General features: G+C 36.6%; 1 protein-coding gene across 2 annotated transcripts in view; it reads left to right on the top strand.

The window, feature by feature from the left end:
* FERMT2 (FERM domain containing kindlin 2) overlaps window positions 1-23,084 on the top strand; it is a 78,437-nt gene that overhangs the window by 23,275 nt on the left and 32,078 nt on the right. For both annotated transcript variants that reach the window (XM_069464925.1, XM_069464926.1), the window contains exons 3-4: window positions 6,596-6,829; window positions 22,891-23,025. In XM_069464925.1, the coding sequence (XP_069321026.1) occupies window positions 6,596-6,829; window positions 22,891-23,025 (369 nt within the window). The remainder of the gene's footprint in view (window positions 1-6,595; window positions 6,830-22,890; window positions 23,026-23,084) is intronic.

Here is a 23,084-nt window from a genome sequence, read left to right as displayed (position 1 = left end):
ACTCATGGAGTGGTGAATGCTGTGATACCAAAAGCTATCTGGTAGAATAAGCAATATTTGTATACTCAGCCTCTAGTGATGAAACTCCAAAACCCTTCTGTTCCTTAGAATACACAGATGGTATCTTTGTAAAATAAATATACGACCACTTCCTGAATTTGAATAGTATTCTCTTACAATCAAGGGAGGAGATTTTCATTGATCCAGTTAATGTTTTAGCAATTTGCAGTTTTAATGATATGAGTTTGACTGCCTATCAGGTACTGTTTATGTGCAACAGAGTACAATGTGATTGGATCTGTTAAATAAGGGAGGGACACAGGAATAATTCTTTCCAGAATCCTGGCAATATGTTTTGAAGAATTAACATATTTTACTAAAATTTATTATAAAAGTAAGAACTTTGCTAGGTATATTAAACTATAATCTAAGTAGTTCTTGACTTCTAAAGAATTACTAAACAAGCTAAACTTATAAATAAATCATGAAGCTCCTCCTTTTCTCCCCCAAAGAAGGAAAATAAACAATGAGTTCATAACTTTTTACCCCTTAGTCTTTTTTTCTGGGAAAGGTTGTATTTGTGGTAGGTTGCTTCTGAAGATCTAAAATCAAAATTTTAAAAGCACAGTATATCAAATAAAAAAAAGTTGCCCTATACCTGGAGGATAACTGAAAATTGTGACTTTGGAGAAATTGACTCTCAGAGCATGTTTTTGAGCATGGTCCAGAGCCCAGATTAGAACATGGTGTGGGGAGTTACATGTATGGAAAGTTGTTCCAAAACATATGCAAGGAATTTCAATAGTTATTCCCTTATGTATCCTATTGCCGCACAAGAAAAATAAACCTTTATTTTAGTGATCCAATAGCATTTTCTTTTTCTTCCCGTTATGTAGATACCCATTTTCCTTTTAAAGTCATTATGTTTTTATGTTTCTACTCAGTCTTTAACAAGAAATATTTAAATGTATGTTGGTATCTGAAATCTATTCTGCACATAATTGGTTATACAAGTTACAGTAGCATAGACTGTTACAGTTTAACTTGCCACTGTAGAGATAAGCTGTGCTATAATACGATAGATAACTTAAGAGCTTTCAAGAGTTACTGCCTTGAGATATAAAACTTTGCACACCACAGCCCCACACACAATTTGTGCAGTTAAGTGCTTTTTGATGTGCAGTTGGCTCTTACGCTTGCCCGGGTAAGTGCTTCTCAATTGTTGTACCATCATTTTTCTCAGGATTCTGACCAGCATATAAAATTTGTTTTTGCTACTAATGAATAATTTAGATGCATTCTTGTGCTACTCTGAGTAGAGCCATTTGTGGAACTTGATGTGGAGATACTGTTAATTTTGAGATAAGATACTAACCAGATAATACAAACCCAGCACCAGAGAAAGATGAAAATTTCTAGAAACTGGGAAAACATTGCTTTGCCTATTTAAGAGGGCTTGATCAGGTCTCTACAAAGTTTTCAAGTGACACTCAAAGAATGATAATGATTATAAATGTGTTTTAAGCTTTATGGGATCATTCCAATCACTGTTTAATGCTGCAGTAGCTTTCCCTTTAAAAAAAAAAAAAAAAGCTAAAAACTAAAAATACTCTTTGGGCCCACCATCCCCTTTCTGTCTACCTATCATCCATTATTCTGCTCCCTGTTATAGAGAAATATCCAGGAAAAGTTGTCTGTAATCTTATTTCTACTTCCTCACCACCCAACCATTATAATCAAAATGCATTCATCACTTCCACTCTCACCGTAACTTCTCGCAAGGTCTCTTGGTTTCATTCTTGCACACCCCTATCACTGCAGTTCTTCAAGATTATCAGTGATGATTTTGCAACATAAATCATCCCTGCTTGAAAACCAATTTCCAGACCCACACTCCAGAGATTCTTATATATTTGGGTTAAGAGATGTCACCAAGATGGTGAAATAGGAAATACCAGCCTTCATCCTTTAGTCAAAAAATACAGAGAGCGGTCCACAAACCAAGATAACCCTAGTTTAGGGTGGGGGTCGGCATCAGTATTTTTAAAAAGCTACTCAGTTAATTCTAATGCCAATCAGGCTGAAAACCTGCTCTAGTGGCTGCTTTCTTACTCATAATAAAACGTAAACAGCTTGCTATGACCTGTAGCTCTCTGATGCCATCTCCTACTGCTCACTTCACCACCTCCCCTCAGGTCATGTTGGCTTCCTTCAGAGTTGCTGGAACTTTGTTTTGTTCATCGTTATATCCCTAGCACTAGAACAGTGCCTTCTTGTACATAGTACATGTTCAACAGATATTTGTTGAGTTAATGAATATTTTTAATAGATACTGTTTGATGGTCTTATTCTGTGGTAGTGATTACTGTATATTTAGTGCTGACCTGGTTGGTAATGTGTTAAGAATGCTACCGAAAGTCTGCTATTTTAACATATATCACAAGTTCTTACAGTCCAACTTATCCATCTTCCAGCACTGTCTTCTACTTTGCTGTCAGAATGCTTGCTTTTCTGTTTTTGTCTCTTGGCATGAGCACTATTGATACTTCTCATTTTTTCTGGTGTCCTGTTTCTGCTTTGATTTTGTTATGTTTTTTCTTTCTTATTTTGTTACTTATACACTGTTTTCTCTGGATAAAAAAGACTTGTCTTACCAGCATTGACAGTAAGAGAGCTTCTTCCCTTCTGTGGGTAAACAAACCAGTCATAGGGTATTTGTTATATAATCTTCGGATCATATGCCCTTCTTGTCTATGTTTATTCTTGCTAGGTGTAGGTAGGCTATTCCTTCGATGAAAACCATGGCGGAATTGATGGATAGGGTCAGTTTTTAAAGGGGAAGGTAGGCATTAGTGGGAGGTGTGTGTTTCTGAGGTCAAAGTTTGAAGCCTGATGGAAAGTTGAGATTTTATTGCAACATTATCTGATTAAGTCCAAGATAACAATGCTTACAGCAAGGGTCTGCAAAGTTTTTATGCAAGAGTCCAGATAGTAGGTATGTTGGACTTTTGGGCCAAAAGGTCTCTCTATGCTGATGTTGTAGTGCAGAATCAGTCATAAACAATATGTGAACAGACAGGTTGTGACCATGTTCCATAAAACTTTATATATGGACACTGAAATTTGAATTTTATGTGAAATTATTTAAAATACTATTCTTTTGATATTTTTTTTTCCCTGCAACCATGTAAAAATATGTCATGAGCCACATAACAATGTTGTGGTCAATGACAAGACCACATATACAATAGTAGTCCATAAATTATAAGACCATAAAACTATATTTTTTACTGTCCTTTTTCTATGTTTTAGATATGTTTAGATAAACAAATACTTACCATTGTGTTACAGTTGCCTACAGTATTCAGTACAGTAGCATGCTGCACAGGTTTGTAGCCTAGGAGCAATAGGCCTGGATGTGTAGTGGGCTGTACTATCTGGGTTTGTGTGAGTACACTCTGATATTTGTACAATGATGAAATCGGCTAATGATGGCTTTCTTAGAATGTGTCCCCATCGTTAAGCGAGGAATGACTGTATAAAAACTGTTCATAGCTAGTGGCCATACAAAGACAGGCAGAAGGCAGGATCTGGTCCCTGGGCCATTCATAGTTTGCCAGCCCCAGCTTAACAGTACTGGTGTCCATTTGTGTAGTTTTGACTTGAAAAGTCCGATTCTTGACCAGTAGTTCTTTTCACACCTCACATTATAGAAACTGTCTTTAAATTTTGTGATTGGTGGCAAATTGCCTCTTTATCAAAGTTTATCTGTAACTTCTGTCCCAAAGAGCTCCTTACCAGGTTGGTGTCTTTGCCTCTGTGTTTTAGCACCTATTGCTGGGCTGTTGTTTGAATCTGTCCTTTGTTATGTCTATATAGCATTGCTTCTGCCCTGCTACTACCATAAAACAGCTGCTTTTTTTAAAGTAAGCATTTCTTTCAGGCTTGTAACAGATGCATCGAAGCCCCCTACGTTTCACCTGCAGCTGTGGTGGACACATCCCCCACATGCTGACAGCTGCTTTTCCTCAGGCACAGGGATCTCTGAGCTTGTCCTGCCAGAGTGCAGGGCGGCCAGGCCATGGCTGGCAGCTAAGAAGTGTGAGGAATTTAAAATTTAATGGCCTCAGGAACAACTCTTAACCAAGGAAGTGGAGAGGTACCACATCTTTCTCTTTCCTCAGTGGGACAGTTCTAAGGCATGTTCTGCTTTATACATGATTCCTTAGGAGGACTAAATTCCAATTGCTCATAGCAGTTAATGAATCGTTAATTGACTTTTTTTAATCTTTCATCTCATTTTTACGGATCCTCTCAAGTGTGCTTCCTGGCATTCCCTTTCCCTGAAATAAGACTACTTGCACCCAAGTTCTTACCTCAGGGTTGCCTTTTGCGGGACCCCAAATGATGTAAGTCAGTGCCTACGGACTCAGACTGACTGTTACTACTGTCACAGCTCTTTCCCTCCCTCCCTCCCCCACTCAGATTATATGATGTAGCTTCCTTAATTAATGGTTAACACTAGTACAGCAGAAGTGACTAGATGGAGGTGTGGGGAAGAAAGTATCACAGGTTGAATCTCCCTGATCTGAAAGTTTAGGACAAGAAGTGTTTCCAATTTCAGATTTTTTTGGATTTTGGAATGTTTGCATTATATTTACTAGCATCCTTAATCTGAAATCTTTGGATTTTGGAGCACTTCAGATTTCAGATTTTCAGATTAGGGAACCTCAACTTGTATTTACCTACCTGCCAATAATTCAGTTTAGTCCAGCCTTACTCTACTTGGTTACCAACATTCTTTGGAAGTATTCTTTTTCTGCCCTTGCTTCTCTATTCCCGAAAAGTAACGTGACCAATTACCTCATCGCATATGAAAAGGCCCCAACCTTGGTTGTCTTCTATGGTCTAGATCAGAATTTACTATTTCTAAAAGTCAGTTGGCAAATTCTGTAGTGGAGAATAATTTAAGATGGAGGGTACCATACACAATAAGTATCACAATTAGGTGAGTAGTTGTAAAATAACAGTTATATATATTTCTGTAGCCAAACTTCAAATACCATAATTGGCTGGACTTTCCCAAAACAGAACAAATATAAAAATTTCAAAATGGCAGTATAATCACAGGTATCTATAATTCTCCTGTTAAAGTACTTGCTGATTAAAATATATTTTTTTACTGTATGGGGAATTGAAAGTCTTTTCCTACTTGTTTTTCTTCCATAAAGAGAATAAGTTCAATTATATCAAGTAAATTTCACCATTATAGAAGGTGTTACAGAGGTGTTTCTGGCATATAATCCATGTGGAAATTTGATTTTTTACTTAAAGGTAGACCAGTTGTGTGTGTATGTATTTTGTAAAGTTCCAGATTAATAATACATACTTTTGAATGTCTTAAAGTTGATAAACTCTTTTTAAAGCTATAATTATATTAAAATGAGCTTTATATCGGAGGCATGATGATAGTTTTAATTTTTATTCGCAAGAAAGTTATTCTCCAGGGTTGTTTTTTTCTTTTCCTGGAAGGCTTTGTATGGCTGCTATTCTTTTTTTAGAAACATCACTTTTCCCTTTTTTGGCACTTAATAAGTTTAACATAAAATTGATCCAAAAAGTTTTTACTTTTATTGCTACTTTAAAAACTAGTTGGGTTGGTCCGAATGCAGTATTGTTTACAATTAATTGATCACAACCAGTTACAGATTCCTTTGTTCTGTCTCCACTCCCACTGCTTCACTTGACCAGCTGTAAAAAAAAAAAAAAACTAGTTGGAGTTGAATTTTATTGCTTTAAGTTTACTGTTATGATCTGCCTTATCTGGAGGTGGCCAAATATTGTGTAGATTACATTCTTTTATTTGGTTACATTTAATTTAATTATGTAAAGTTAACAGATATTAATGTTTTCTATTGTACTTACACCAAAATACGTTCAGGGAAAACAGTTGGACTGTGTGACTTTATGAGTTACTTTGGGGGGAATGTATTTGGGAAAGCATGTGTGGTTGGGACGTAGTTTGTTTTTAGAGCTTTCTCTTAGATTATGGAGTATTGCTCGTGGGTGTTTTCTTTTCTGTACTCCTCTTCTCCTAGGATATTGTTTTTGTTCACTTTGGTTCCCAGCTTATTTTTCACCACCCCTGTCCACCTTAGCACATTTCTGCAACCTCATAAACCACAGCCTTTTCCCCCACTTTATCGTAGGAATATTATTATTGTCCATTCCGCAAGGCTGAGCTCCAAACCTACCAACTCCACTCCTTTATTAATGTTTCCTATTCTTGCCCCCAGGGCTCTATTTTTTTTCTGATAACAGAGATTACTCTCTCCATGTGTCCCAATTTGTGCTCGACTTAAGCAATATTAGTTACCCTGTGTTTTTTGCCTCAGCTACCTTTTATATTATATTGGCTTTTTAGGCCAAAGAGTATGTTTTCTCAGCTGTTAGTATTTCTTTTGTACCTGTCACATAACAGGAACTTAGTACTTGTTTGTATTAAATACCCAGTTATTTAGTTTTCTACTTTTAATTTCTCTCAAAGTTATCTTGTTGATTTTTAAATGTTTTGTTTATTATTTGTTTTTTATAGATGTAAAAAAAGATTGGTCTGACCATGCTCTCTGGTGGGAAAAGAAGAGAACCTGGCTTCTTAAGACACATTGGACCTTGGATAAGTATGGTATTCAGGCAGATGCTAAGCTTCAGTTCACCCCCCAGCACAAACTGCTCCGCCTGCAACTTCCCAACATGAAGTATGTGAAGGTGAAAGTGAATTTCTCTGATAGAGTCTTCAAAGCTGTTTCTGACATCTGTAAGACTTTTAGTAAGTATCAGATAAATTCTTCAATAAAATATGAGTTATGTGATATACATATAACTGATGACTGGCATTTAGCTATTCCAGGGAGTTTGGGATTGAGGTGAACTATCTATTATGTATGTGTGTGAAATTTCTACTTTATTATTTAAGGTTTTTATATTTGTTTAAGATAAAGAAATGATGGGTTAAGGTGGAGCAGGAGGAATCTAGTAGAGATTCTTTCCTTACTGGGATTATATTATATATTTATTATTATGTAATACTTTATTCTGATGACCTTTTTTTTGTGGGGTGGGGAAGGGAAAAGACATTTTCAGGGGAACATGGCTTTTGCAGTGTTTCCTTGACATAAGTCACTGTTTGATTTTAGCTATTGAGGAAGATTGTGTCACTTCCTTCATTGAAGGCCTGACACAGCGCCTGAGGAAATGACTATGAGTGTTGTCTTCCTTAACCAGTCTACAGTTTGAACACTCTTGTAGTAATTCTATTTATGCTGTCTGAAATGAGATGTGGATTACTTTTGGCTGACCCAGTTATGTCATATGACAGGAAGTATTCAGCCATCAAAGAAAATGTGAACTATTGTCATTACCACTGGTGCCCAACTTTTGTATTTGTTCCTTGAATAAAAATTCTTGGGTAAAGTTACATTTAATGACTTTCCATACTTTAATTCCAAGTAGAAAAACTACATCTTTTTATGCTTTTTTTTTTTTTTTTTTTTTGAGCGAGTGTCTCTGTTGCCCAAGCTAGAGTGCAGTGGCATCATCATAGCTCGTTGCAGCCTCCAACTCCTGGGCTCAAGTGATCCTCCTGCCTCAGCCTCCTGAGTAGCTGGGACTATAGGCATGTGCCACACATCCAGCTAATTTTTAAAAATTTTTTTTGTAGAGACAGAGTCTCACCATTGCCCAGGCTGGTCTCAAACTCCAGCCCTCAAAAGATCCTCCTGCCTTGGCCTCCCAAAGTGCTAGGATTACAGACATGAACCACCATGCCCAGTCATATGTTGTATCTTTAAGTTACACTAGTAATTTATGATTATAGTCTGTTGTGAAAGAATCAAGCAATACAGACATACTTAATAAGTTCCCCCTTCCCATAAGTAACTATTGTTGATAGTTCGATGATTTTCTTTGGATTAATTTTATCCATGTAGATTGGTTTTTTGTTTTTTATAAGTAGGAGTATTTTGTATGTATTTTTGTTTTACTCAGCAATGTCTTAGAAATTTTTTTCATGTGTTATGTATACACTTTATTCTTTTAAACTATTTCACAGTAATTCAGAGTATAGATGTAATATTTATACCCAGTCACTTCTCGACCTTTTGGCTAAGGTAAGTGCAGTTTATACCCAGATTTCCCTATTAATGGACATAATTAGGTTGCATCACTATTAGAGCAAATGCAACATTTTCAAATGTTTTAAATATTGTTGAAAACATTTGAAAAAGTTTTAGTTGGTATAGCTACTGGAGCGTCCAGACTTCCTTGCTTATGTCAGCACTCACACTCACTGCTAGAGCCTGGGGCAAGTGCTGCTTCTGTACACTGTCTCAAGCTCTAGCCAGGGATGGTGTGGAGGGGCTGGAGCTGCTTACCCCTTAATCCAGGGTCCCTCCTGTTCCTTATATTTCTAGACTTGGAGCTTGGAGGAGTCTCTGGATCCTCATCCATTTCTAATGTGTAGTTCGGGTTATGTCTTCTTTTAATCAATCCAATGCCAAACTTTTTTCTGTCTTTCAAAAATCACTTATTTACCCTGTTGCTGTATTTTTTCTAGCAATGTTATGGATATTCATCTTCCCTCTCCCACTCTCCAATTTTTTTTTTTATCTTTGGCAGTCATTTGAAGATATTTGGGGTGTATCCCTAAAGCACTCTGCATGAGAAAAAAAAGATATTTGGGGTGTTAGGAGAGGAGATACAGGCAGATGCACATTACCATTTTGATCTTATACCTCTGGAATTAATATTTTTTTATTTTAACGGGGTTTTTCAGAAAAAAATATAAAAAGTACAAAGAATACCTAATTCTCATTATCTAGAATTAATAGCTGTGGTATTTTGTCATTTTTCCAAATTTTGTTTAAGTCAAAATAATACCGGTAAAGTTCTTGAGTCTCGTTCTCCTAAGTTCCTTTCAAAAAGCAACTATTGTCATGAATTTAGTGTTTATCCCTCCAGTACCATTAAAATCCATACACATACGTGGCTGCATTATCTCTATCCATATATATATATATATATATGTATCCATAAATGATATATGTTATTGCCATTGCTGTGTGGGTATTTTCTTATACAATTTCGTACGTGTATGCAAGAATTTCTCGAGTATCCACCTAGAAGTAGAAAGGAGAATTACTTTGTTTTAAGTGTACACCTAATTCATTTCAGAGTACTGTCCAGTTGCTCTAAGTGGTTGTTCCAGTTTATATTCCAGCCACCAATATATGAAAACCCATTGCATCAGATTCTAGCACTTGAATATTGTCTGTTTTTATTATTTGTTTCTCTGAGTGAAAAAGACAGTATTTCTTTTTAGTTCATGAAGTTAAATACGTTTGCCTATTTATATCATTTGTCCATTTTTGAAAAATTAATAAACTTTAGTTTTTAGAGCAATTTGTAGGTTCACAGCAAAATTGAGCGAAACTGCAGAGTTCTCACATACTCCCTGCCCTTACACACACACAACTTCCGCTATCAAAATTCTGCAGTAGTGTGGTATGTTTTTTATAATTATTGAACCTACATTGATATGTCATTATTACCCAAAGCCCGTAGTCTACATTAGGGTTCACTCTTGGTGTTGTACATGCTGTGGGTTTGGAAAAATACTAATATGTACTGATATGTATCTACTATCATAGTATTGTAGAGAATAATTTGTACTAAAAATCCTTGCTGTTCTGCCTGTTCATTCTTCCGTCTTCATAATCCCTGACACCCACTAATTCTTACACCCTCTAAATAGTTTTGCCCTTTCCAGAATGTTATATAATTGGAATCATATGGTATGTAGCCTTTTTAGATTGGTTTCTTTCACTTAGTAATGTGCACTTAAATTTCCTCCATGTCCTTTCATTGCTTGATAGCCCATTTCTTTTTAGTGCTGAACAGTGTTCTATTGTCTGAATGTACCACAGATTATTTATCCACTCATTTACCAAAGGACATCTTGGTTGCTTCCAAGTTTTAAATAAAGCTGCTATAGACAGCTGTGTACAGGCTTTTATGTGGTCAGTTTTCAGTTCATTTGGTCCGTTTGTCCATTTTTCTTTTGTTTATCTTTTACTGATTTCTAGTTCTTTATAAATTCTAATTATTTGAAAGTAATAGGTGTTATAAATAATTTCTCCCAGTCTGTTTATTGTTTTTAACCTGTGTTCATGATTGATTTTTTTTTTAATTTAAAAGAACATTTGTTTTGTTCATACAGAATTTATATACCAAAATTCCATGTTGCATGGCTCTGTTTTTCTGTTCTCTCTTCCTTTCTATTGATACATTTGTATGTTTTTTTTTTTTTTTTTTTTTTTTTTGGAAAAACATAAATATTGAGAGCTCACTATGTCCCAGGCATAGCAAAGAAACAAAGCTGATTAAGATGCACTTCTTCCTTAAGAAGAGTTTTAGTTGAACACAAGGCACATAAATACATGATGATAGTACAATGAAATAATTCAATGACAGAGATGTGGACATAGTGTTTCTTAGTTTGGTGAATAAGGGACATTTTCCTGGGAAATTTGACACTTTTTCTAACACCGACACACAAAAATGAACTAGCCAGAGGAACACAGGAGAAATGTGGATGGGAGATGGGGTAAGGAAAAAGCCAAGTCTGGAATTATTGTGTGTGTATTCTAAACATTGTTCTTTTTTTAAGGAGGGTGGCTAGGTGACTTTTTTTTTTTATCATTAATAACAATTTAATTTTACAGAATCAAAGAGTCTAACAGTATATCTTGTTAGATACAGTATGTCCTCATAATGTACATTTGTATGTTCTTACATGGATACCACACTGTTTGAATTTCTGTAGCTTTATAATAAATCTCTATATCTGCTGTGGCAAGTACCCCATCCTTGTTGTTTTTCAAAATTGTCTGGGTTGTTTTTGGAATTTTATGTTTCCATTTGAAATTTGGAAGAGATTGTTAATTTCTAGGAAAATTTCCATAGTGATTGATTGGAAATGCATTGAATACAGACATCAACATAGAGAGATTTTATGTGGAATCTTTCCATCTCTGAATAAAATCTGTTTGTTGATGTAATCTTTTATGTCCTTAAATAACATTTTATTTTGTCTAGAAAGATACTACACTTTTTAAAAAAGGCTTGTTCCTAGGTGCTTTATACCTTTTCTATTGGGTAACACTATTAAGAATGCTATTGATTTTTTTTCTTATAACCTGTTATGTAATGCCTTGCTGAATTCCTTTATAAATTCTAATTTATTGATTCTCTTGGATTTTCTATGTAAGTGATTATATTCCTTGTAAATATTAACTTTTCTCTCTTCCTTTTCTATTTTTTGTATGTCTTATTTCTCTATCTTGTCTTACTATGTTGGATTACACCTCTAGTACAGTATTGAATAATAGCAGTAATGATGAGTATTGCTGTGTTGTCCTGACTTGGATGGAAATGCTTTTTTTTTTTTTTTTTTTTTGAGACAGAGTCTCACTCTGTTGCCCAGGCTAGAGTGAGTGTCGTGGCATCAGCCTAGCTCACAGCAACCTCAAACTCCTGAGCTCGAGCGATCCTCCTGTCTCAGCCTCCCGAGTAGCTGGGACTACAGGCATGCACCACCATGCCCGGCTAATTTTTTCTATATATATTTTTAGCTGTCCATATAATTTCTTTCTATTTTTAGTAGAGATGGGGTCTCGCTCTTGCTCAGGCTGGTCTCGAACTCCTGAGCTCAAACGATCCGCCCACCTCGGCCTCCCAGAGTGCTAGGATTACATGGAAATGCTTTTAACATTTTACACTGAGTTTAATATTTGTTGTTGTGTTTGTGGGAAGGTTCTTTGTTTAGTTTCGTTTTAATTATTAATGGCTTTAACTCATGAACACATGTGAAATTTTAATCAAATGGAGCTCAGGAAGCGACTCGCCCAATCATACAGAGAGATACAAGAACTAACCAAGTGCCCTAAGATAGAGCGCTTTATGCTGTACTCCCATTTCCATTGGCCACATGTTGTCATCAAATCTTGTAGATTTTTCTTCCTACATTAGTCCCTCATTCCATTGTATTGTATAGAATGAGGTTAGATGTTGAGAGGATTTTCAAGTTATTACATTACCATTACTTATTCCGCCTTCCTAAATATAGTTGTGGTGTGTGTTGGTCTTTTATTATTACTACTACTACTATTTTTGGCTGCCTAGCATCTGAACTTCTGGCCCTATGTTTTAGAAATTTCAAACTTTATGAGTTGTAGTATGAGACAAAGCCCATCTCCCCATACAGAAACCAAAAAGTCCAGGTAATTGTTTCCCAGCCCCCCTCACAGATAGGGTGCAGGCAGTTGGGTCTAGGTCACATGCACATCAGAAAATTCTCCTAGAACTTTGAGTTAGGAGCTAGTGACTCAAATAAGCCAGGACAACAAACAGCCCATTCCAATGGCATAAGTGACAGCAACATCCAACTTCTAAGGACAGAGTAGCCATAGTCCAGTGAGAGCACTTATCCATGCATGGGTATACTGGCCCATTTACCCTGGGGTCTCTCATAATGTTAAAATTTTCACTTTTTTTTTTTTTTTTACAAAGTCTCACTCTGTTGCCCGGACTAGAGTGCCATGGCATCAGCCTGGCTCACAGCAACCTCAAACTCCTGGGCTCCAGTAATCCTACTGCCTCAGCCTCCTGAGTAGCTGGGAGTGCAGGCATGTGCCACTATGCCCGGCTAATTTTTTCTATATATTTTTAGTTGTCCAGATAATTATTTTCTATTTTTTTTAGTAGAGACAAGGTCTCGCTCTTGCTCAGGCTGGTCTCGAACTCCTGAGCTCAAACTATCCACCCGCCTCGGCCTCCCGGAGTGCTAGGATTACAGGAGTGAGCCATCGCGCCCGGCCAAAATTTTCACTTTCAAAGTTTGAAATTTAGATTATAAGAAAGTGCTGTATGATAAGTATGTCTATATTATCATCCCATTTATGTTGATACATCTGCATAGAGATACATTGGAGGAGTTTCACTGGAATGTTGACAGAGGTTATCTCAGTGGTAAAAGTTCAAGTATGCTCTTTTTATTCCCAATTCTTTTCTTATACTTTTGGAATCTTTTGTGTCGTTACTGTCCTTAACAATCTAATGTGTAATATTTGTATAAACAGGAAAAGAAAGCTATTTTCCATTTGGAGAACAAAACCACTTTTAGCATTTGATGTTTTGTTTGTTTGTGTTTCCATCTTTGTATTGTCAGCATAGGGCATGGCCTTAGAGAACATTAATTAAATGAATAAGAGGGAAAAAAGATTGAATAAATGATTGAATAATGAGGATCAGTTAATCATACTACTGGGATTATATGGAAGGCAGTGATCTCTTACAAGATGTTTGGGGGTATTCTGCTTTGTTGGATGGATAAATTATATTTCCTCTCAACAGTCTTAACAGTTAAGGGTTTATAAGCCATCAGTATTAATGGGTATAAATTTACATAATGTTTCGATAGGTTGTGAGACCGCAAGTCTTGCTTGCAGAAAAGAGAGAGTCTTAATGAATGATAATTTTATTTGCAGATATATTAAAGAATACTCCAGGAACTAAAGCACTTGATTATGAAATTGTCCAAAACAAAAGGGATTGGGCTTTATAGACTGTACCAAGGACACAGTACAGATTTCTAAGAGGCACAAAAAAATTCAGACAATCACAGAGCTTGGTGAGAGTCCAAATAAGTTTGTTGGGTTTTTGTTTGTTTTTTAAGAGGCAGAGGCTTCCTCTGTTGCCCAGGTTGGAGTGCAGTGATGTGATCATTGGTCACTGCAACCTTGAACGCCTGGGCTTAAGTGATTCTGTCTCAGCCTCCCCAGTAGCTGGGACCATAGACTCAAGCCACTGTGCCCAGCCAATTTTTAAATTTTTTTTTTTTTTAATAAAAATTTTTTGAGACAGAGTCTTGCTTTGTTGCCCAGGCTAGAGTGCGTGCCGTGGCATCAGCCTAGCTCACGGCAACCTCTAACTCCTGGGCTCAAGCAATCCTGCCTCAGCCTCCCGAGTAGCTGGGACTACAGGCATGTGCCACCATGCCCGGCTAATATTTTCTATATGTTTTTAGTTGTCCAGCTAATTTCTTTCTATTTTCAGCAGAGACGGAGGTCTCGCTCTTGCTCAGGCTGGTCTCAAACTCCTGACCTCGAGCGATCCTCCCGCCTTGGCCTCCCAGAGTGCTAGAATTATAGGCATGAGCCACCGCGCCCAGCCTAAATTTTTTTGTGTAGATGGAATCTTGCTATGTTGCCCACGCTGGTTTCAAACTCCTGGACTGAAGCAACCCTCCTGCCTTGGCCTCCCAAAATGTTGGGATTACAGGCATGAGCCACTGTACCTGGTCCCAAGTAAGTTTTTGACATGTCGGAATAGATAGATGTCTTTGTTGGCAGCACAACAGAAAAGTGGGGTGAGAGCAGGCTCTGTGCTGCAGTCTGCTTAGCATCATAGAGAATTTGGGGGTAGGGTGGGGGTTGATAATCACAGAGCAGGGGTCCTAAGATAGAGTCCTCAATTGTAGGAAACCAGGAAGAAATTAGTGCATCAAGATCCAATTAAACAGTTATGAAGTTGAGATTTGGTTATAGAAATAAGGAAGAAAACAGCTAATTGGCCTTAAATAATATTTTAATATATATTTAACAATAATTTAACACTGTTCTTATTGCTATAAAATATTCCTTGGAAATACCATAAAATTTTTGTGCGTATATTAGGAAAGAGGGAGGGGTATTTGATTTGCAAAGCAGTTAAATCAGGGTGGCAAAACTGGCTCACTGCCTACGTTGTGTATAGCTCATGAACTATAAAAGTTAGACTTTTACATTTTTTAATGGTTGAAAAAAATCAAAAGAATACTTTGTGACATGTGAAAATTACAGAAATTCAAATTACCATGACCGTAGGTAAAGTTGTATTGGAACACAGCCACACTCATTTGCTTAGGTGTTGTCTGTGGTTGCTTTTGCATTACAACAGCAAAGTTGAGTAGACCTGGAAATCCTAAAATATATACTATCTGGACCTTTACAGATAAAGTTTGCCCATCTCTGAATTACATTATTGGGAGACACTACTGTAGTGGTTTCTTTTCACTACCGGAAACTGAACACTGAAGTGACAGTGTGTAACTTTTCCCAGAATAAATTGAGTTTTTTTCCTGTTAATTATTTTAGGTGACTTAATATTCAACCCAAGTAATGGAGTATTTTCCTTGAATTAAAATGAATTCGCTTAAGTATTGGTCACCATGATTTAATTAATTTAGCTCCCTTGTGTCTACTCCTGTGGCTCTTGCTTACTTACTATAAGAACAGTAGAATTAAAACTAAGAAAGATGAGGACATTTCCATTGCTACCAAAATATATTGTTACTTAAGATTACCAATTAATGTGAAGGGTATACCAACCACTAAAAAAGGACAGTGACGCAAGGCCAGCCTAAACACTGTTTTTACATAAAGGGAAATATCTGCTTTTGCTGAACACTGATAACCTTTCCAGGTTTTTTATATGGTAAAAATTATATTTCTTTTTTAATTTAACTCTTAAGAAAATGATTAAATGAAGTTTTAGTTGGATTTTCCTTTTCTCTTTTGAAAGAAACACTGTTGGCAAAGAATGCAAAATTCTTTTGTGTAACGTGTATTCCAGCACACACAGGCTTTGCAAATGAGGAACCTTTATTAAGAGTAAATGGAAATTTTTCTCTCTAAGTCTGACAACTAATAGAGAGCTATTATAAAAGAATACATTCTGTGTTCAGAGCTTGTTAGCCTTCTGTATTATCAACAGGACATGTAATTCGGGTCTTTCTGCATTAGACATATGCTAATTCATTGCCATTTTTTTTCTTCTACCCTTGTGAAGAAGAATCTGTACTTGGTAGGGATAGAGAAGCACACAGTACTAGTGAACAGAATTCAGATTGAGTGAAGTTCTATTGTATTTAAAATTTTTTTTTTAACTATAAAAGTAATTTGACTTAGGTAAATTAAGCTATATATAAGAACTCTAATACAAAAAGTTTGTTTTTGTGATAACAATAAAGATTGATTGTTTTTAAAATAAAGATGAAAAGGAAATGAAGAATCATTTAAACTAGTTTTTTGTGTCTTCTTTCTCTGTTTGTACCTTCAGGGAGAGATTATACTTTCCTTATTTCTGAAAATTCTGCTTTATATTACTTTATTCCCAAACTATTTATCTCCATATATTTTGTCTATTATCAGTTAAGAGTGTTTTTGGTAGAAGTAACAGACATCCAAATTTAAATTAGGGCCTACTTTTTCCACGTAACAAGTTATATGAGAAAACCAAAAGTGGTTGCTGAAACTGGGTTATTTGTTGTGTCTCCAAGGACAGGCTCTTTCCATCCCTCAGTTCCCCACCCTCAACATATTGGGTGGGCCTTGTGTTTGTTAAATACCTTCTAGAGTTCCAGGTATACACAGGTTAAATATCACTAATCCAAAATTCTAAATGCTCCAGAATCTGAAATTCTTTGAGCTCTAACATAGTGCTCAGTGGAAATACTAATTGGAACATTTTGGATTTTCAGATTAGGGATGCTCAACCTGTAGCTACGTCCAGGAGGTAGAGTATCTGCTGGGCTCTCTTCTCATACCTGTGTCCAATTAGTGAAGCAGAAACATCCCACAAGCTCCCCTCACATCTTATTGGATCATATGGCTACCCTTAGCTGCAAGAGAGATTGGGAAAACATGAATATTTGACTTTTCCAGTTTCCTTATACTAGAGGCAAGCAAGAGGGTTGAGAAATGGCTGGTGAGTTAGCCCATCAACGGGTCTGCCACATGCCCCTTTCTTAAGCATGTAGTCAGTAAACTGAGCAAAAGACTCAAAGTTTAAAAAAATAAAAAATGAAATTTTGATTAAGAAGAGTACCTAAGGGCTTACATAAGTTGTGGCTTTTAATTTTACGTATTAGTCAGTTTTATTAAGGTATAATTTAAGGTAAAATAATCTTAATGGGTAAAATTCAGTGTGTTTTGACAAATGTACCACCAGAGTGATACAGGACAGTTCTATCACCCTAAAAAGTTCCCTCGTGTCCCTCTGCTGACAGTCCTTTTTGCCCTTTTGACCCTTAGCAACCACTGCTCTGCATTCTATCACTGTTGTTTTGCCTTTTCGGAAATGTCATAAATGGAATCATATAGTATGTGGTCTTTTCTGTAAGACTTCTTCCACTTAGCATAATACTTCTGACCTTCATCCATGTTATCATGTTTATCACTTCTTATTACTAGTAGTCTGTTGTATGGATATACTATAATTTGTTTATCCATTCACCAGTTGAAGGAAATTTGGTTTTTTTCCCAGTTTTGGGCTGTTACAAATAAAGCATCTGTGACCATTCACTTACAGGTCTTTGTGGGAACAGTAGTGTTGCCCTTTTTTCTGCTCACCACTCTAATTGCTTGGAATCAATTGGATACCTTTGATTCTTGCTTTCAAGCTTTATTAGGGTAGATCCAGAGACACTGTTAGCCTTAGGGCTAATTTAGCCTCACTACTGAATTGATAGTCTTCTAGGGATTTTCCTCAATACCCTGTGTATGTGCTCTCCCTGGTGGGAACGTTAACTGTTTCAGCCATCCCCACCCCACCCCCCGCAATCCCAGGGTTGCACAGATAAGGATTCAGCCAGCCTCCAGGGAACACCTCTGCAGACCTCCAGAGCTCTCTCTCTGGCTTTCCCTTCTTTCCTGATCTCTGACCCACACATTCCAGCCATCTTGGCTTCCCTGAAAGCCATCTCGCATCTCTCACTCAGCTCAACAAGACCTGGCTCCCCCCTCCCCCCCGTCCCCCCCCCATGCCTCTAGGAAGTAAGCTAGTGCACGCAGAGGGCTCATCCTGTTTGTGGTGCTTCTTCTGTGCGTCTTGTTGCCCAATGTCTGAAAAACTTTCTTTTCCTTTATTTCTTATTGTTTAAATGAAGCAGGAGAGTAAATCAAGTCCTTGTGTACTTCATCTTAGTTGAGACCCTCCATTCTCAATTTATCCGAGATTTTCTTCTAGCCTTGTACCTTTGTTAGAAAGCCATCCTTTGCTCATTGAAGCATTACTTATAATAACAAAACCATTTCTTGATCTGAAATTTCAAATTGAACATGTTCAAAATTGAGCTTGTAGTCTTCCTTTCCAAATCTGTTCTCCCTCCTCTCCCCTTCCCTCCTTCCCTCCTTCCCTCCTTCCCTCCTTCCCTCCTCCCTTCTTCCCTCCTCCCTCCCCGCACATGAGTCTCCATATCAGTAAAAGGCTCCACCATCCCAGATACACATACCAGAAACGTAGGAATCATCCTTAGCACCACTGTCTTCCTCACCTACATGTCTCATTTGTTACCTAGAAACGTTAATTTTGCCTCCAAGATGTATCTTGAATCTTTTCACATCTCTCCATCCCCACTACCTCCGCTGCTTTGATAGTCCACACCACCACCTCTCCCCTAGATTGTTCCAGCAGCTTCCTAAGTAGTCTCCTTTATCCATTCTTGTTCTTTGCAATGTATTCTTTACACAGTAAGCAGAAAGATTTTTGAAATAATTTTTTAATGAAAGCAATAGATGCACAATTAAAGTAAAAAAGTCTTATAACACAAAACCACGTTTCTGTGCCCTATTTCTCACCAGCCCATAATTATATTCCCTTCCACTTTCTACTCTTTTAGTGTTTCTGACATTTATTTTCATAAATCTAAATATATGCTTATATTATTATTTGATTTATCAATTTTAGATATAAGTTGACATCTTTTTGCTCAACGTTTTCTTTTCCTCCTCTTTATAACTTTTGGCTAAATCACTGTCATTGTTTACCATTACAGTTTTACTTGTTGAGCCAAAATGTATATTTTTATCTTTCCTGTATCATAGGGCTTTTGTTTACCATTTGCTTCATTTGCAGCATGTACTTGTTACTGATTCTTCTACTTTCTATTCCCTATAATTTTCAACATAATCAAATACATTATCAGATTATAATCAGTCTCTTCCCTACTTCTTTCTGTTTTTTCTTCCCAGACACTCTCTGAAGCCCCTCCATCCTCCTCCTGTCTGGAGTGGATATTTTCTAGGCCAAGGCACATAGTCATAGCCCCAGGACATACCTTCACCGTTGTCCAAGAATACTGTCTTGTCTTCTATTGCATCTGATCCTTGAGTTTTCCTGAGTTTGATTTGCTCCCTTATTTTGGTGGAATATATTCTCCATCAATGTAGTAAGAAAAAGGTGAATGGGATGTAAATTTTTGAGATGTTTTATTTGAAAATGTTTAATCTGCCCTTTGATATAATTGTTGGATCAAAAATCATTTTTCCCTCAAAATTGGGAGTTAATGTCTTTAGCTTCAAGTGTTGTTATTTATAGTCCTGATATTGTTCTTAATTTTTATTTTTGCCCTTCCTTTGTGGACTTTTTCTCTCTGGATACTTAGGATCTTTTCTTTTTCCTGCCATTTTGAAATTTTGTAGTAGTGTGCCCTAGTTGAGGTTTTATTTTCATTCACTGTGGAGACTTCTGACCAGTGGATAGTTCTTGTAATTTATGTGGAATTTTTTCGTATTGTTGCTTTGATAATTTCCTCCCCTTTGTTTTCTCTGTTCTCTCTGTTACTATTAGTCAGACATTGTTTTTGGATTGATCCTCTTACCTGACTTTGTTGTATAGCTCTTCTGTTGGAGTTTTTAAATTGTGGCTCTCAAATTTTAATGTTCAGTGTTTTATATTTTTATAAATATAAAATTTGGATGTTTGTTTCACAGGTATTCATGAAGACATTTAAGATTTGTGGCCAGGCGCGGTGGCTCACGCCTGTAATCCTGGCACTCTGGGAGGCCGAGGTGGGCAGATCGTTTGAGCTCAGGAGTTCGAGACCAGCCTGAGCAAGAGCGAGACCCCATCTCTACTAAAAAAAAAAATAGAAAGAAATTATATGGACAGCTAAAAAATATATATAGAAAAAATTAGCCGGGCATGGTGGTGCATGCCTGTAGTCCCAACTACTCGGGAGGCTGAGACAGGAGGATCCCTTGAGCTCGGGAGTTTGAGGATGCTGTGAGCTAGGCTGACGCCACGGCACTCACTCTAGCCTGGGCAACAAAGTGAGACTCTGTTTCAAAAAAAAAAAAAAAAAAAAAAGATTTGTGGACTGTATTTAAGTTATACTTCAACAGAATAGTGAAAACAAATGGAAAGGACCTTTTCTCTACCATTGTTAATATCCAAGATCTCCTCATCTCTGATTGTTCTTTATAGTATCCTGTTCATCTCTTATAGATATTACTGTCTTACCTTTGTCAGCATTTTAATTAATGATGTTTTGTCCTCTGTACTATGCATTATATTCCTTAAGTTGTTGTTTGTTTTTTTTTTTTTCCTTTTTGTTTGGTGTCCTTCATGTTAGAAGCTCTGGTGGTGTTACATTGTTGCCATAACAAATTACCGTAAATTTAGTTGCCTAAAACAACACAGATTTATTTCCTAGTTTCTGTATGTCAAGAGTCTGCATGCTCTCCTGTGTGGCCACTGCATAGCTCACCTGCGTCCTCTGTATAGAGTCTTAAAAGACTGAAGTTAATGTGTCAGCATGGCTACGTTCCTTCCTGAAGTCTCTGGGAATGAATTTTGCATGGTAGAATTTCGTTCCATGTAGTTGTAGGACTAATGTACCCCCCGGCTTGTTTGCCAGGGGTCATTCTCAGCTTCCAGAGACCTTCCACATTCCTTGTGTCTCCCTTCTTCCATCTTGAAAGACAGTAACAGCAAGTCATATTCTTTGTAAGTTTATCTGACCTCTGGTGTCTCCTCTCTCCTCTGCCTCCCTCTTTTGTTGGTAAGGCCTGATGTGATTACATTGGGTCCATCCAGATAACCCAGGATAACCTCCCTAAAACCAGTTGATTAGTAACCTTAATTCCATTTGCAAAGACTTCCCAGCAGTACCTAGATTAGTGTTTGATTGCGTAACCATGGGTAGGAATCTTAAGGAGATATCTTTCTAATTCTGCCTTCCCTGGAGGCCTTTCTTAAGTTGTGTGGTAGTTGTGTTTAACTTCATATGATACTGCTGAACTGTTTAAAAAAAAACTCTTTTTACATTCTATCAGCTGGGTATGAGAATTCCAGTTCCTCTTCCACATCCTCACTGACACTGGGCATCATCAGGCTTTTTAATGCTGACGTCTCTGATGGGGATATAAAGCTATCTCATTGTGGTTTTAATTTGTATTTCCCTGATGACCAGTAATGTCAAGTATCTTTTCATGTGCTGCTTGGCCATTTTTCTTTGATGAAGTGCTTATCCCAATCTTCAGCCCATTGGTCTTATTATTGAGTTGTATGAGTTTTTATACATTCTGAATACAAGCCTTTTGTCAGATATACATGCATGTGTTGCAAACATTTTGTGCCAGTATATGCTTACATTTTTTGTTTTCTCAACAGTGTCTTTCAAAGAGCAGGTTGGTTTATTTATTTTTTTAAATAAAGGGCAATTTTTTGTGGTTCCCTTTTTTTGTGTGTCCTATCTAGTGTCTATCTTATGTTTTCTTCTAGTTTATTATTTTGGCTGTTACATTTAGATCCATGATCTATTTAGAATTAATTTTTGCATATTGAATTATTTAAAGGTTAATGTTCTTTTTTAAAAAATATGAATCTGTCTGTTCACTGTTGAAAATAAATTATTAAAAAATTATTGGCCACCTATGTCTAGGTTTGGGCCCTCTCTTCTCTTTCATTCATCTATGTATCTTATCATTTAGCCACTAACTGCACTGTCTTGATTGCTGTAGCTTTATGAGTCTTGAAATCAGTCAGTGTAAGTCCTCCAAATTTGTTCTTCTTAAAAATTACTTTGACTATTCTAGGATTGTTCTTATTTCCATATAAATCTTACAATCTGCTTGTCAATTTCTATAGAAAATCAAGTTGGAATTTTGACTGAGATCCCATTAAGTCTTTAGCTCAATTTGGGGAGAATTGACTTCTTAGCAATACTGAGTATTGCAATTTGAGAACATGGTGGGTACTGCATATAATGTAATATATATCTATTTATTGTGGTCATCTTTAATTCCTTTTGTTATTGTCATTTAACCATTTGCTTCTTATCACACTCCTCAAATGAAAATAGGTAGATACAGAAACTTGTAGCCATTCAATACAAGGCAGAGAAATTTGTTTTTGTTTTCGTTTGTTAGACAGGTTCTTGGTCTGTCGCCCAGGCCAGAGTGCAGTGGCATGATCAGAGCTCACAGCAGCCTCGAACTCCTGGGTTCAATCCATCATCCCACATGAACCTTAGGCAGAAAAGTTTGAATCAATTAAAATTTGAAATTTGGAAATGATGTGAAAGTATCATTACATTTACTTCATGTATCATGCGTATTGTATAACATAGAGAATGAGTGAAGGATGCCATGTACTATAAAGCTTAATATCTTTCTTCCAGTTTTAGGTAAAAAACAAATAAATAAATTAGAGTTCTAATATTTTCTTTATGTACCCCAGTAGATTGTTCTTTCTCCACCTTGTGGTCATTACTTTCATTAGATAGTTGTTAACAATTTAAGAGTGCTTTTGGTAGATTTTTCTTTTTTTTTTTTTTACAGTGTCATATATCAGTTTTTTGCATGGCATCAATGTCTGGCAAAACTCAAACATATGCATACACAGAAGGCAATTACAAATTCTTATCTTAAAACAATTAACAAATTTACTAAGTGTAAAGTTTTTAAATTTTCATTTATTCTAGTAAAATAATCCATTTTCTTATCTTAACAGATATCAGACACCCTGAAGAACTTTCTCTCTTAAAAAAGCCCAGAGATCCAACAAAGAAAAAAAAGAAAAAGCTAGATGACCAGTCTGAAGATGAGGCACTTGAATTAGAGGGGCCTCTTATCACGCCTGGATCAGGTAAGACTTTGACTAAGCAAGGAGCTCAAAGTGGGAACTGTGGACTGTGTGCCTGTGTT

Source organism: Eulemur rufifrons, chromosome 2, assembly GCF_041146395.1.
Source record: "Eulemur rufifrons isolate Redbay chromosome 2, OSU_ERuf_1, whole genome shotgun sequence".
Classification (NCBI taxonomy): Eukaryota; Metazoa; Chordata; class Mammalia; order Primates; family Lemuridae; genus Eulemur; species Eulemur rufifrons.
This window is presented reverse-complemented; position numbering and strand designations above follow the sequence as displayed.